The sequence below is a fragment of the Numenius arquata genome, chromosome 17 (genome assembly GCF_964106895.1).
Source record: "Numenius arquata chromosome 17, bNumArq3.hap1.1, whole genome shotgun sequence".
In the NCBI taxonomy this organism is placed as follows: domain Eukaryota; kingdom Metazoa; phylum Chordata; class Aves; order Charadriiformes; family Scolopacidae; genus Numenius; species Numenius arquata.
The window spans coordinates 12,601,092-12,616,358 of NC_133592.1; the positions used below are offsets into that span (position 1 = coordinate 12,601,092).

The 15,267-nt window shown below is 46.1% G+C and overlaps 1 protein-coding gene across 1 annotated transcript in view; it reads left to right on the top strand.

The window, feature by feature from the left end:
* The window catches only part of SHISA6 (shisa family member 6), a 268,297-nt gene extending 253,512 nt beyond the window's left edge, over window positions 1-14,785 (top strand). Inside the window, exons 5-6 of the mRNA XM_074160289.1 lie at window positions 5,717-5,869; window positions 14,235-14,785. Of these exons, the coding sequence (XP_074016390.1) occupies window positions 5,717-5,869; window positions 14,235-14,785 (704 nt within the window). The remainder of the gene's footprint in view (window positions 1-5,716; window positions 5,870-14,234) is intronic.
* Window positions 14,786-15,267: the final 482 nt, after the last annotated feature.

The following is a 15,267-nucleotide window of genomic DNA, read 5'->3' on the forward strand; positions in this document are numbered from 1 at the left end:
GTATCTTTTGCTGGGATTGCTAAGTGTAATTCTCCTTACTGTAGATTTTCCTTTGCTTTTAATTGGCAACATTATTTCTCTCAGCCTGTGTTGTGGCGTGTAACTGTGCTATGTTCAGTTAAGCACTCTGCGTACTCAGAAGGATCTTCACATTAATAGCCCCTGGGTGATACAATTCAGGTATATTATTATGCTGCGTGTATATATTGCAGCATTAAAGGGCATCATCTTGCAGTGTGCTGGTGTACCTCATCCTCTTTGCATCTTACCCTTTCAGATTGCTGCTCAGTTCTCAGCCATGAGCCCTGAAGGACGCAGTCCTAGAACCATCCTGATATGCAGAGGTTTTTTATCACTGACTGAATTTAAAATCCCACATCTCCAGCTCACATAAATGAGGGCAGATATTCACCGGAGAGCTGCTGATTTACACCATGGAGGATCTGACCTGGAAATGTATAAACCTCTTTGAGATTCTTCATCATGAGAGATGCAAAAGACTATTAATAACAGTGTTTGTAACATAAAAAAAGAAGTGTGAAAACACAGATAGTTCCCCCCACAAAGACTGAAGATATATGTTATAAATTTTAATTTGAGTCTGTGAACATCAGTTCTTTGCCTGCTATAACAGTATGTCACTTCCAGGATGCTCAGGAGGTGCTAAGCCTTGGCACAGGCGGCTACCAAAGGCCATCAGCTACCACCAGATTTTCTTGAGGAACACGGGCCTTTGTAAGAGCTCGTGTCAGAACCGGAGAGGACTTTGTGTCTGAGCCTTCAAAGAGCTGAGCAGAAGGCAGTGCTGGGGAAGCAGCGTGTGCTTTGACAGAGGACTGAAGCTGTGCTGAGCTGAAGCTGAGCAGCAGAAGGCTTGGTTGTATCAGCTTCTCCTAGGTGACATTGTTTGCTTTCTCTGGGTGAATGTTTTAAAAGGCGTCTGTTGAAATGTCTTGCAAAATTCACACAACATATGTGCAGACTCGTATGCAAATATGGAGCACATCCCTTTTGCCACTTCAGCTTTGTTTAAAACTTTGCCATAAATTCAATTTTTTTTTTTTTTGTCTTGGGTATCATCTGCTCCTGTCCTTGTACATGAAAGGTTCTGTGCCACATGTAAATACACTTTGAAACAGAAACTGTCTTCCAGGAACAGGGGCAGAGCAAGACACTTCAAGAAGACTTCAGGTCTAATTTCCACAACACAAGTCTCCATCATTAGAAATCCTCAAAAAGCTTCTGAGACCTGTGCTTGCAGAAAGTTTGCAAAGCCCTGACAGCGAACGAGGCTCTTGATCGACTTAGAGTGACTTTCTTTCCTTCCCATGTGGGTGACATGCCAACCACAGGCCGTATATCCTTTTTAGGACATGGGATGCAGCAAGAACCACATTTCTCTGGCAGTCCATGCGTGCAGGCAGTGCTCCTGGTCTCTTGGATGCGGAGACTGCTCCAGGGCAGCACCTTCCCAAGATTTTATTCAAGAACCTGGTCCGAATGGATCAGGGGAGCCCTTCTGAGCCTGGCCCATGAGTCCACCAGTTCTCAGGGACATACAATAGGGTTTGGACTGGCCCAACAATTCTGGTTCACAAAGCAGAAGAAATGTACAGTTCTTGCTTGGTAGGTGTCCAAGAAGAGAGATTAGAGCTGCAAAGGAAGAGTCTTTCTCCACAGAGATGACTGCTTCCTTCCTGAGCTTATCGTGCCAGCATTGTGCAGCCTCGTGAGCTTTTGGCAGTGATGTGCCATCCTCCCAGCCCTGCCAGTAGCTGGACCGATGCGGTCAGAGCACTGTGAGACCCCTGATGCTCAGGAGATGAGGAAATGCTGCAGAGCTGAGCCCTCTCCTGCTGAATTAATCAAAGAGACGCTGGCAGAATTTTAAGATGTTGCATTGGCTGTAAAAAGGTGTGGTTGCTTCAATGCTGCAGCAAAGATAATTCAGAGCCCAAGAGAGATGACACTGCTGGATGATGTTCCCATCTCTGATGCATGTGCTATGCACTGGGTGAGCTTCATTTCCTCCATGTTCCTCTGCAAATTTGCAGCTTTGCAAATCATGCCCCAAATGCATGATATATCAGAGAGGCATAAAATGGCACATGGCTGCAGGATGGTGGTGAGGAAAAAGTGCAGTAATACTGACTTTCAAAGACAATACCAGTAACCACGGGACATTGTCCATTTCCCAGTGGTCATCTCCCATTGCCCAGTATGTAGAGCTGGACTGGAATGAGTGGGAATATTGGGGAGCAGAGCAACGTACAACCTCAGCTGCCTTGCAAGGAATAGGGAGACCTTCTTATTTCCACCCTGTTAATTAATTCTCCTGCATCTTCCATAGGAGCCAACAAATACCACAGACAAAAAGGAGAGAGACCAGAGAAAAGCATGACTCAAATATATTGCAGGAGTGAAGAACTACTGAGAAACTTCCACTGAAGTGGTCCCAGAATATTAGTTGTAAAAGATAATTCTCCTTACCAGAGTCTCTCAGTTCTCTGATCTTGTCCTCAAACTACATTATGCAAAAGACATCTGAAATTATCTTTGGTCATTTCATTTTATCCCTCGTTTCGCTGAATGACGGGTAGTGGATTTCAAGGTGACTTCTAATTTGCCAAAATCATTATGGTTTTTTTCCTGAATGACTGGATGGAAAAAGCACAAGCCCATCTGGATAAATGTGTGGCACTTGATTTCACACACCTCATGCAAGCAGTCAATTAATGCTCCTGCTTTGGCACTGAACACAAATTCCATACATATGACAGGGCTTATTTCAGCATGTCCAAACCTCCATGCAAAATGGAGATTAGATACAGGTTCTGGCTGTGAAATTTGCAAAGAGATGTTACCCCAGGGTCCTTGCCACACAAGCACAAATAGGAGTGGGGACATAGTTTCAATGCTGATACAGTCTCTGTTTACTGGATAATATCTAATCAATTGTTTCCAGCACCCTGATGAATATGATGCACTTCCTAATCCTGCAGTCAGTTTATTAGACATGGATTGAAGTCATCAGCAAGAAAATAATGTTCTCAGAGAAATGACACATGAGCTATATGCTCACTTGGGGCTATGTTCCTTTTGCCAGACAATAACCCCATTCCAGGAGTGCAGAGACATACATAAGCAATAGGAAAGAAGAGGTTATTAACCAAGATGGTTATTGTACTGTTAAGAGGAAATTTTCACCGTTGCTAAATTCCGTGAGAAAGTGCCCCGTAATTTCTGAGAACTGGGAACAAAACGATGCTCTGGCACAGAGCTGGACTGTTCCTTTGCTGTGGGGTGGCCGACACCGGCTCTCAGTTGTTGAGCCCAGAGGACAGCACGCAGGTCTTGCTGAAATGTGCCAGGCCCCGGTTGCTGCCAGAGAGGTTTTCCTCCCCTCACCTTGCTGTGCTGGCAGCGGTGGAGGATGGCACAAGATGGGGTATCCCATGCTGGTGCCAGACTGGTGCTCAAGGAGAAGGGAAGCTGTTCCTCCACCTGCGGTCATACCCTGGACATAGCTGGGAAAGAGCGCACTGCTGTGACTCGTTCTGCAGGAAGCTTCATCGCGAGGAAGCTCATGGAGCAGCAGAGTGCATGGAATCGGTGATAACAGGGGCAGGAAGGAGCAAGGGTTGGGTTTCTTGACATGGTGGTTGCAATTCAAGCATCTGAACATGAGTGGCATCAAGTCTCTGTTGGGTGCCACATCACTTCTTCCAGCCCGTTGTGAGCATCTCGGGTACCCTGGCATATCCCAAATGGATCGGGTGCCTCTGAATTGAGCACTGGGCACGTAGCTCTGCTGAGAGCAGCAGAGGAGTGCTCTGACCACGCTGGCTTTGGGAAATCTTAGGCAGGTTTGTGCCAGGAGATGGGACTGTCTCAGCCTGTCTTTGACTGAGAAGCATGTGTACAACGTGAGGGGTAAGTGACAGAAGGTTTAAAATGTCTTGGGAAAGTCACAGTGAGGAAAACGGTGGAGGCAGCTCTGCATCCCCACGCTCAGGCATGTGTGGGATATGCTGGGGCCATTTCTGGGGAACAGAGATCACCAAGGATGTGGTGAAACATGAGCACTTGGAAAGGAGAACCCTGTTCTGCGGTTTGACTCAAACAGGATGCCATACAGGAGAAAGGCAGCAGGGGAGAAGATAGCCTGACTCCTGCAAATTTTTTGTTTGGTAGAAAACAGGTTAATTTGTGACTCTAGAAAAATCTCTTCTGAAATGTCTGCACTCTACTTGAGTGGATTTTGTTTAAAATTTTTGTGGGAGATGAGGCAATGTAGCAAATGTTTGGACACTGCACAAAGCCAAGGCCTTTGTCAAGGTGAAATTCCCCTGCCACTCGGTTACTTTTGGGTAGAAGCTGTGCTATAATCTCAACCAGTCCATGGTTTGCAGGAGGTAAAAGCATCTGCGAGTGTGTATTGAGTACATGTGGCATTGCTCCTCATGAGCACACTTTAGAGGGGTGGAAAACAGGAATGTGGGAACTCAAGACTTGGGCATTCTGACATGAGTCAGCTGTAGCAGAGAACTTAGCCCTCTGATTTCATTTTCACCCCATACCTGAAGTGGCTACCTCTTTGGCCTTTTGGTTCAGTTAATACAATCCCACCACTGCTGCAAGCTCCCACAGAGCCCACTGTAGTCTGTTCTAGCTTTGCTTCTAATAATTGAAGCTCTCACTATTTTTAATACTCTTATCTCTGCCTATTTTAATACCTGAACACCTGGAGTTATAAACACAATTCAACAGGTCCCTGTCCCTTGGCTGAGCTGATGAAAAACCATTTTCCATCCAGCCTGCAGCAAAGGAGCCCGATTTCAACACCAGACAAACTCTGCAGATTGTCTGGACTTGACTTTTAACATCCAAGCTCAGGGCTAATCTTTACTGACAGTGTCCTCAGCATTACCATCCTGACAGTGGGAATTTTGGCACTGGCTGGGGACTCCCTCAGTGAGCAACAAAGTGAAAATAAGTAGAGGACATTTTCCACCCCTCAAGGATGGCACCCCTCCTTTCCTGCTTCAGGAACCTCTTCAAACCTTACTTTGTCTTCTGTCAGCACCGAGATGTGCACCCTACAGCTCCACTTCCCGCTTACCTGTGTGCAAGGGAAGCATGGACATCTCTAGAGCCCACCAAAACCCCTGGGACCATGGAACGGCTTTGCTCAGGAGCCTCCAGGTTCAGAGCATTAATCAGAAATCTGGCATGCTGAGAGAGCAATTTGATTATTAGCTCCATTTAAAATAACCCGATAGGCTCATTCCCATGACTCAGAGAGTGGCGAAAGCACAGCTTGCTGGGGTGAAGGTAGGTGATGCTGCCCAAGCTCCTGCAGGCTGCAGTAGGGTCAGTCCACAGCACTGTGACAGCCCTCCACGGTAATTGAGGGGTCTCACAGTCCACCAGACCCTCTGTCCCGCTGTCAGGAGGCCTGATTCATCCATGCACTTTCCAGGCAGCAGTTTGCTTCTCTCTATAATCGCTGTGGACAAGGAAACACCACCACAGGAACCGTTTTTGACCAGTCTGGCGGTGCCGGTTTGAATTATGTCCAATGGCCTGTCACTGAGGCTGGCTCAGATACAGCTCTTCTCCCTGGCAGAGTCTGGGGGAATGGCTTGCCTCTCTCAACTTGTTTTGTGCACACTGTGGACATGCCTTTCTCTGTTGTTCGTCTTTTTTTTTCCAGACAAGCCGCGAATGAACAACATCCTCACTTCTGCCACCGAACCCTACGATCTGTCCTTCTCCCGGTCCTTCCAGAACCTCTCTCACCTCCCACCATCCTATGAGTCTGCCGTCAAGACAAACCCAAGTAAATATTCTTCTCTGAAGAGACTAAGTAGGTGTCAGCTCATTTCATTTCTTTTGTATCTCATTGGCTTGTAAGCCAGAGTGGGCACAATGTTAAGGCAATAATCTTTTTCTTTCTGTCGTTGTACTGCCCAAGTTGGCATCTCCGGTAATGATTCTTTTTGCTGCCACTTCCCATCAAGGAAGAGCACAGAGAAAGAGCTACTTCATTACTGTGAGAGCACATGTGATTATTTGCTTACTGATGTCCTTGCTGTGCTGCCTCTCATGACTCCACCTTGTATCTGCTCCTGATAGAGTCACCAGAGAATCCTTTTTATTTCTGCTGGAGCCAAGATGAGCCAAACTGGCTGCCTCAGATCAGCTGAGCTCACCTTGGCATACCCAGGGCAGATATCTCACCATCCGTGGAGGTAGCTGGAACCAGATGACAAACTCAAGCCAACAGAAAGCTGCTGAAATGGTTGGGAATGTCTGTTTCAGTAGAACATCTGCCTGCCTTGAGCAGTGCTGCGATCTGCTGCGTTTCATGGTGTACGTGTCTGGACCTGGTCCTGACCCGTGCCCTGCACTGATCCACAGCGTGTCTCTGATATTTAGAATGTTGCTCACTGCCCTGTTCACACTGGTTAGTGTCTGCTCTGCTTTATGTACTGCATTGTTCTGCCAACTTCCCTGTAATGCTCCAGCCCATCATCTTTACTGATGTCAAACTCTTCAGTTTTGGTGGGATTATGAAATAAGTGGTATTTGTGCAGGCAAATGCTCTCTCCAGACTCATACACTAGGTTTGTAGTATGTTTGTAATATGAACATTTTCTGGATGCAGCCCCATATTCACACTGCCTAATTTAGAGAAATAACTCAGGTGTTTGTACTTGCAATAGCTTTGTTGGAGGTAGGTGAGGAGGAGGAGCAGATCCTACTTCCTTAGTCTGTATAAAGTCTGCGTTCCCAATTTAGCCAGCTGAGACACACCAAATTAAGTGGCAGGAATGCCTTTGAACTGTCCATACCAAATCTCTGCATGGAAGATTTTCCAGAAGAGAAAATGGAATGGAAATGTACCACATAAAAAATCTTAGCCCACTCCTTGGCACTTCAATATGGGACTTATGTACATGTTTAACATTAAGGCAAATACATTTGATGTACTTAAAAGCAAGCATGTGCTTAACTGTGTTGGAGAACAGAGATGAGGTATTTTGTGACTGGAGCCTGTCAGCTTCCCTCTTCAGCGCACCACGCACACAACTGCTTCTGCCATGAGCTTTGTTCCCTGGTAACGTTTGGATCTCACACTCCCAACCAGAAGAAATTTTCCCTCGCTGCAGCCCAGTGATGAACTGCCCATGTTCTTGAGCAGCTTTGATGATACTATCTGATACTGGAAAACCCTTAAAATTATGGCATTGCAATATCACTGCTTTAAAATGTCCCCATTTTGAGGTGATGATTTTTTTTCATTTCTCAGCTGAAACAAAAATTTCTCGGTACAAAAATTATACCCCCTGGATAGCCTTGAAAACTGCTGCTTCATTTGTCGCTGATTTGCAGTGCCCAGAATTACCTGGGGTACATGCTTCCTATTCAGAGTCTGGGGGATCTCTGTCCTGGCATCACTGAGAACTGGTTAGAGACGTGCTCACCAGGAACAGCAACAATGGATGCTCCTGTGTCAATGCAGGGGATGGTCAAGACCTCTTTCAGCCTGGGGTTCATTTATTGCACAGATGTTCAGTGAAATCTCCTTAAGCTCTATGTTAAAGTGACTGATGTATCTCACTGAAACATTAAAAAACTAATGCTAACTGAAACTCCCACCCCTTCCACAGCCAACATCTGGAGACATATGTCAGATTTGAACACTATCCTCTACCTACACCTACAATGCTGACGATTCACAATGAGAAGAAATTTACTCACACCAAGCAATGCCATCCCTGCACCGAGCAACGCCTTACTAAGTGGTGTCTTACTGGTCTGACCCATTGCATGCAGAAAATTTTGCAGGGTCCTATCTGTCCAACCTGCCCCTCAGCAGAAGGGAATAAGTATTGAACTCTAGCACTGTATTTCCTAGATATTTGTCTAAAATGACAAAAATAGGCTTGTGTTGAGGTGCCAAGCTTAAATGCCTTCAAGAATATGCTGAGCATAATCAGTCTCCCTCTTTTCCCCTTTTCCTTTTCCTGACCTTCTGGACAGTTGTTGTCCCTGTCCCCATTCAGAGGATACCTGGCAGTTCACCTGAATCTAAGAACATGCGAGTTAGTCTTTGGCCATTGGCCTGAGTGGGGGTCATTCACCTCCTGAGTTTTTCAGCAGCATCAGCTCTAGGAAGGAATCTCTGCACACTGCAATGGAAATACCAGATATTTATCCATCGATGGCAGGTCTGGATACAGTTCAGTCATCTGTTGCAAGGCACCTAACAAATGCCAAACCAACTGCCTCACCCTCTATGTTTGAGTAACTAAATAAGCAGTTTCAGCTCTAAAAGTGCTAACCACTCCACGCTCCCACAGCGCTTGTTATACTCAGCACCTCTAAAATCACTGAATCACTTTCTTATAGCTGGTCTTCTCTGGAGCCAAAGGAAAACAGGCACCCAGCTGCTAGACCTTTCCTTGTAAAATATCAGCAATATCATTTTCTTATGACATATGAAAGAACTAAAGGCAACACAAAATCCAGGAAAAGTAGTATCTAAATGCTGGCTTTGCAAATGAATTATGGGGGGTTTATTTTTCAGATTTAAAATTACTTGTTTCTAATGATTTCCCTGCCACAGATAAAAAAATGAATGTTCTGAAGAGCTCATTAACAAGCATAGTATTTCTATTCCAGTAAAACAAAAGGCTTTAGATACTTTTTAAATCTGTTTCAGCTATTTGTCTGGGTTTCTTCAGGCTTGCCAGACAGCTAAAGGTCACTTGTTTTCCCACAGTTAGCAGAGACAAATACTGAAAGATAGTTTCTGCCCAAGAACATCTAAATTGAATAATCAAGGCAGATCCAGGAAGAAAGAATATTTAGTATCCAGAGATGAGGAGAGAGAGCTCAGCAAGGGTATGGTCAGATCCACCTCACTCTACTTTAGCCATCCAGCAATCAGGCCTCTCGTGCCTTTGTTCGATGCAGACACCTCTGTCATCAGGAGAAGGACAGTCATCTCCACATTATGAGAAACACTCTGAAGGTCCCAGTCTCTCATTGACACCGGAGTTGCTCTGGCAAGCTCTTTGCTGGATAACAAGCCTAACTTTTGATGTCTAGAGCTTATTGAAGTACATCCCACTGCAGGAGACTCATCTAAGTGATTTGGGCAAGAAGGATCAGATGAGCTATACCTGCTGCCCGTCCCTGTGTGTCCCTGGGGAATGTCTAGCTTGGGGAGGGGAGCTCCTCACCGCTGGATTTGCAGGGCAGGCACTCACTTCTGATGGCATTTGACTGAGGAAGCAGCACCACGGCTTATTCTCTTCCAGAGCAAGGGCTTGGAGATATCCAGGTCTTCTATGGAGCAGTAGGAAACAGACTGTAGGCTGCACAGAAGCCACTCAGAACCAGGTCCCATGCAAGCAGTGAGCTTTCTGCTCCCACGGCGGTTTCCCTCCCCAGCTCTTACTTCAGGGCACAGCCCACAGGAAATCCATGGGTCAGGAGGGTCTCTGAGGAGCAGGGAGCCCTCTCCATAGAAAGCTCTGTGCCAGCTCTGCCCCAGCACCCCCCTCAGGCTGGAGTGGTGGTGGGTGGCTGTGGGAACACAGGGCTGAGCAGGCGCAGCCGTATTCATCCTGTCCTGCCCAGGACTCCAGGGAACTGCTGCTTCCAGCTAAGTGAGAAAGGTCGGTCAGGAAGGAAACTAATATTTTCAGGCATATTAAACCACTTGGTATTGGCTAAAGAATCATCACAAATGACTAGGCAGCTTGAAAATGTTAAAGACAATTAAAACCGGAGAGACAAGCCCAGAGAGAAAATACTACGGAGAAAGAAAAGCCAAAAAATTACTACGATGGCCTTACATACATACACGAGTACACACGTATTTTAACCATGTTAACATACAACCACGGGAAGAAAAAATATACTTGGCTTTTCCATACTCTCTTCCCAGAACACCACATATGTACCTCATTTATCTAATTAGTGTCAGAGGAGCTGTACTCTGCCTTTCTGCAATGGCATCTTAGACGTGTTGAGGTGAGATGTGCCAGTAAAAGCACTCATTCGGGGCTCTCCCTCCACATGGGAGGGGAAAAAAAGCTGCCCAAGGGTAAATCAGCTTTCCTAAAGCCAAGTCAGATGAAGGACTCAAACATTCCTGAAGTTTGGTGAGACCAGCCCCAACCAACATTCCAGAAACTGCCAAAGGAGGAAAGAAAAGGGGGGGAGGGCGGGGAAACAAACAAAAAAACCTTAGGAAAATACCTGCAGAAATTGTGCAGAAAATATAATTTCCAGTAATTCCATTTCCACATGTTTGAAAAATATTAGTGAAGCCCCAGAAGTATAAGATTAGCTTAAAAAAAAGAGAAATCTCTGTCAATCAATAGACCAATGACTTCTTTCTGACGGCTCATCAATTATGGCCTTTTGGAATCCACTTAGGACACATTTTTGAATTTTGAAGCACATCCATGAGGGAGAAGCCTATTTGACTGTAATTTCATTTTGGCTAAAATCACAAATGTCATCTTTCACATGAGCATCAAGGGGAAGATAAGGGGTGGCAGTGTCACTGTCCCAGGGAACTGGCTGCTGCAGTGCAGAGGAGATGAATCAGACTGGATGGTTCCAGGTCCCGGAGACATTTTGATTCTAGCAAACTGTGCAAACAGATGTCCACAGTTCCCACCTCCACCCACTGGGTGAAGCACCGCCTGCCTCCAGTCCCAAAAGCCTGGAGCTGTATTTGTTTCACTGCTTTCCCCAGAAAAGCTGCCGTTACAGAGCTGTGCTGAGCTTTTTGGCGTGAAGAAACTCGTACATGCTCAACCTCTCATCCAGCGACATTCTCCATGGCTGGTCCAGTGATGCTCATGAACTGACACCACCTTTCAGAGGCAACTGCCTGTTAAATGTCTGTCTGGTGCCTGTTGTTCACAGGAAACTGCCCTTTCGGCTTTGATTCCTTTGAGACGGAGATGTGAAGTTTGTCTACACCTGAACATGTTCCCAGAATAGCTGTGCCAACATCTAAACGTGTCTCTCAGTGTCACAGGAGGAGACAGCCTGCCCCAGCTTAGAAACACCTTTGAAATTAAACGAGTTCCCTGAATGGTTTAGCCACTGCCAGCAAAAGGCCATGCAGACTTCTACATTGCTTACATGTGTGGAAGAGCGAAGGAAAGGATATTTTTAATGCTCCTAATTGACAAAACTTTTAAAGTGTAGAGCATGCTGCATTTTTTATCCAAATTAGCAAGGAACAACTTCAAACCACTTTTAATCCTCTGACTCTGCTGCCTCACCAGCAGACCCAGACCACTGTAAACCTCACATAAGCTGGTTTAGCTCCTGCTGGCAATTACCACAGCCAGGTGTGAGCATCCAAGCACATCTCCATTTGGGATGTTCTCTACTTTAATTACATCTATTTAGAGTCACTTGGGCAAATCCAGTGGAATTTCTCTCATCCAGAGCAGAGGCCAAGTGCCAGAGTACTAATTGCTTAGCTCCAATGCTGCACCCAGCCTCAAGCATCATTATCAAGCCTGTGCACACTAAGTGTGTGCAAGTCTATCTATGGCCACTTTATAGAATAAAAATGTCTAAAATTGCTCTTGCTCTATGGAATTTCTCCAGTCCTTCTCAGGCTTCCTAGAAGGTGATTTTAAAGGCACAAGAGTTTGAGGCCAGGGGAGCTGCTGTCTGACATTTGCAATTACATACTCTTCCAAGAAGGTTTTCATTGGAAAAAAAACCTGATTCCTACAATACATACTCTGGAGAGCAAATCCCATCAGCAGCAAGCATGCCAGTGGAAGAGATCTCTGGGCAATCCTCACGCCTTGGTGCTGTATAGGCTATAAAGAGCTTGGCAGCAACAGCGGTACCAACAGGCCATGGATTTCAGCACATTTGTTCTCACTTTATATTTTTGGATGCTGAGATATGGGCATCCACCATCCTCCTCACGGGTTCTCTGGGTTATGTGGACTGTTTGCAGGACCATGAAGAGCAAGGTCCCGGGGGCATTGCTGAATGTGTGGGAGAGGAGATGAGGAAATTCATGGGTGAGATCATCCAGCACAGGATGCTTACAGCACTCCAGGGGTTGGCTGAAGAACTTAAGGCCCCAGTGTTTAACTCTTGTCTTGTGAGCAAACTCCTGGGGTGTTGTCAGCACCGATCATGTATCATAAGGCATTGACATTTCTTCTGAAAGCACAGTGCCTCATGGGACAGCCAGCCAATTGTCTTCATTTCTCAGCCAATGTGGTGCATAAAACCTATAGAGTTATGGCTATGTCAGAGGAAATAGGAAATTTCCACGCCATATTTAACCTCCACGTCTGTTGAATGCCTACAGAGACTTTAAGCATCCAAAGTGGGACCATATATCTCACCCACCTCATGAATGCCCATACTTCCTGCAGCAGAGCTTTGCACTCACTCAAACATCCTCAGGAACTCCATGCATGTGAAATTTTCCTCTTCCACCCTCTGATGCTTTCCTTTCTTATGACACCTACTACTGAATGAAATACTGGAACTGAGAAAATCAATGGCGTTCTTCTTTATTACCACTACCACAAATCTTTATCATACTAGTCTTATAAGCAAGAGACTTTCCAAAGGAATTTTATGACAGGTCCCAGAAGATGGCCAGGATATATAGGAGATGATGTCTTTGCCCATCAATAGTTGGCTTAAGATTGGTAGGGAAAGGTTTTCTTGGGTCATGTGTGTGTGTTCCCAGCTCTGTAGTCTCTATGCCAGGCTGCTCCCATGAGGTCACTTTGCAAGAGACCTTGTTTCCTCTGTAAAGTGGAGAAATTTGCTTTACCTTTGCATGAGGAAACCCTTTCCTGCACACCAGTGGGTGTTGTGCTGTCTTCTCCAAGGAGAGGATGGATGCCTGCCAGGTGTCTGGGATGAGTCTCACTCTGGGGTCTTCTGAAGTCACTGGTGAGCCAGAAAGAATGGGACACATCTCAGACAAAAAAATGAGGAGGAGTAGGGCTCATACAGATGATCAGTCTTAAGCATTGAACATGCCTCCATCCCCTGACCCATGGAGGGCAGCGTTATGCTCTTCCACTTATGACAGTAGACTTCTTGTAAAGGACTGATGGTCCAGGCTTTACACCTCTGCAGCCACAGGCACATCATGACAGTTCACAAGATGCACTGGGCTTGAAGCCCAAGGACTGCTCATCTTCCTTCCAGGTAGGTAATCACAGTAGCCCACTTTAAGGCATCAACAACATCAAAGGGGGTTACCAGAAAGTTTTTGTGTTTCTGTTGTTGCTTTTTTTTTTTTAACCTGAAATAATTCTTCAAATTACAAGTTGGTTGAACCAGATCATTTCAGCTGCTGTAGGATTAAAGTGATATATCAGGGTACACCTGCAGCAGCCAACAACCTCTCTGAGTCTGAGGCATTTATCCAGAAGTGAAGAAGAGGGTGGGTATGTGTATGTTTGTGCTGAGTTCCTGTGCATCAAAGAGATCGTTTAAGACACAGAAGCAGCAAACTGAGAAAGAAATGTTCCATGGGATAAATTCTATAATAACAACCAAGGTGTCTGAAAAAATGGAAAAGAAACCCTTAAGCAGATGATTCAGTGTCTCAGAGAGAGCATCCCATGCCCACCAAACCTGCTTTGTGATCACATTTACAAATATTCAAAAATAGTAATTAAAATGTGATGAGGGGACTCATGGATTCCAGAGTATATCCACATCTGAGGTCAGAAACAAGGTGTGAGTTTCCCAAAGGGGAACTTGCCTGCCTCAACTCACTTTCCCGGGGCTTTCTTTACGAGTGTATTGTGAAGGTGACATTTGGTGTTTTCTCAATAACTCGCTGTTTGTGCAAATAATGCAATGCCATGGTCCGGACTCAACAGCGTATGGAGTCTGTCGTGTTGTGGTGCGAGAAGGTGTGATGTACTACAGATGGACTTGTACCTGTCTGCATGCAATTATAACTCTCTCTGTCTGCCATAAGCCCATGGTGACACAACCCACACGGGGCTGGCGTCTCTCTGGCAGGCAGCACCCTGATGTGGATGTCCATGCCCAGGTCCAGCTGCTGGTAGATGGTCCCTTGGGTCTCACCAGGAGGCTGCTCTGAGGCTGTGTGCTGTACCCAGACCCTTTTCACCCTGTGGGACAAAGCTCTGACACATCTAACTGTTCCCTTTCCTTTCCCACAGCTGACAAAGAGGCTGATGAATACTACATGAGGAGGAGACACCTGCCCGACCTGGCAGCCCGGGGCACGCTCCCTATCAATGTCATCAAAATGTCTCAACAGACCAACCACAGAGACAGGCCTCGCCGTCCCATCAGGGCCATGTCCCAGGACAGAGTGCTGTCTCCTGAGAGGATCATGCCTGAGGAGTTTAGCATGTCCTATGAACGGATCCTCTCAGATGAGCAGCTTCTGTCCGCAGAGCGCCTCCACTCCCAAGACCCCCTGCTCTCCCCAGAGCGGTCGGGGTACCCCGAGCAGTCTATGTCACGGGCATTGTCACACACAGACGTCTTTGTATCAACACCCGTCTTGGATCGCTACAGGATGACAAAAATGCACTCCCATCCTAGTGCCTCAAATAACTTGTACAATACCTTAGGTATGAACCCAACCTCCGCCAAGCGCCAAGCGTTCGCCTCCCGACGAACACACACAGTAGAACAACTGCATTATATTCCAGGACACCACCATCACTACCGCACAGCGAGCAAAACAGAGGTGACTGTTTGATATGACCTCGTGCATTGTAGATACTCATTAAGGACTGGGGTGGCCACAGCACCCCATACTGCAGTGGCCTTATAGGCCAAGATAACCTCTAATAACTCAGTGTCTGAAAAGACTTCTCTGACAGTCCCATCCACGTTGTTTTTAAAGCCACCCCTTCATCGGTGACATAAGAAGAACCCAAGCAAGCAAAACAGACAACAGTGAGGGATAATAGAGGAAATTTCCTGACGTGTATCAGTTTCTGTCAAAGAAAGCCATAGTAGTAGATGGCTCCTTCCAAGGGCTCACCTGCATCATCTCATTGTTTTTATGAATTCAGGACTTTTCAGTTGCGAGAAGTAGAAGCAGTCTCAAGCAGCCCAAGACAGGGAGGAGGAAATGCAGCACCCCATCCTGGTAGGAAGGGGTCCCGTTCTCACTCCTCATGCCAGCCCTCACGTTTGGCCTTTCTGTGGCAAGTATGTAAGCTTCTGGCTGCTGGA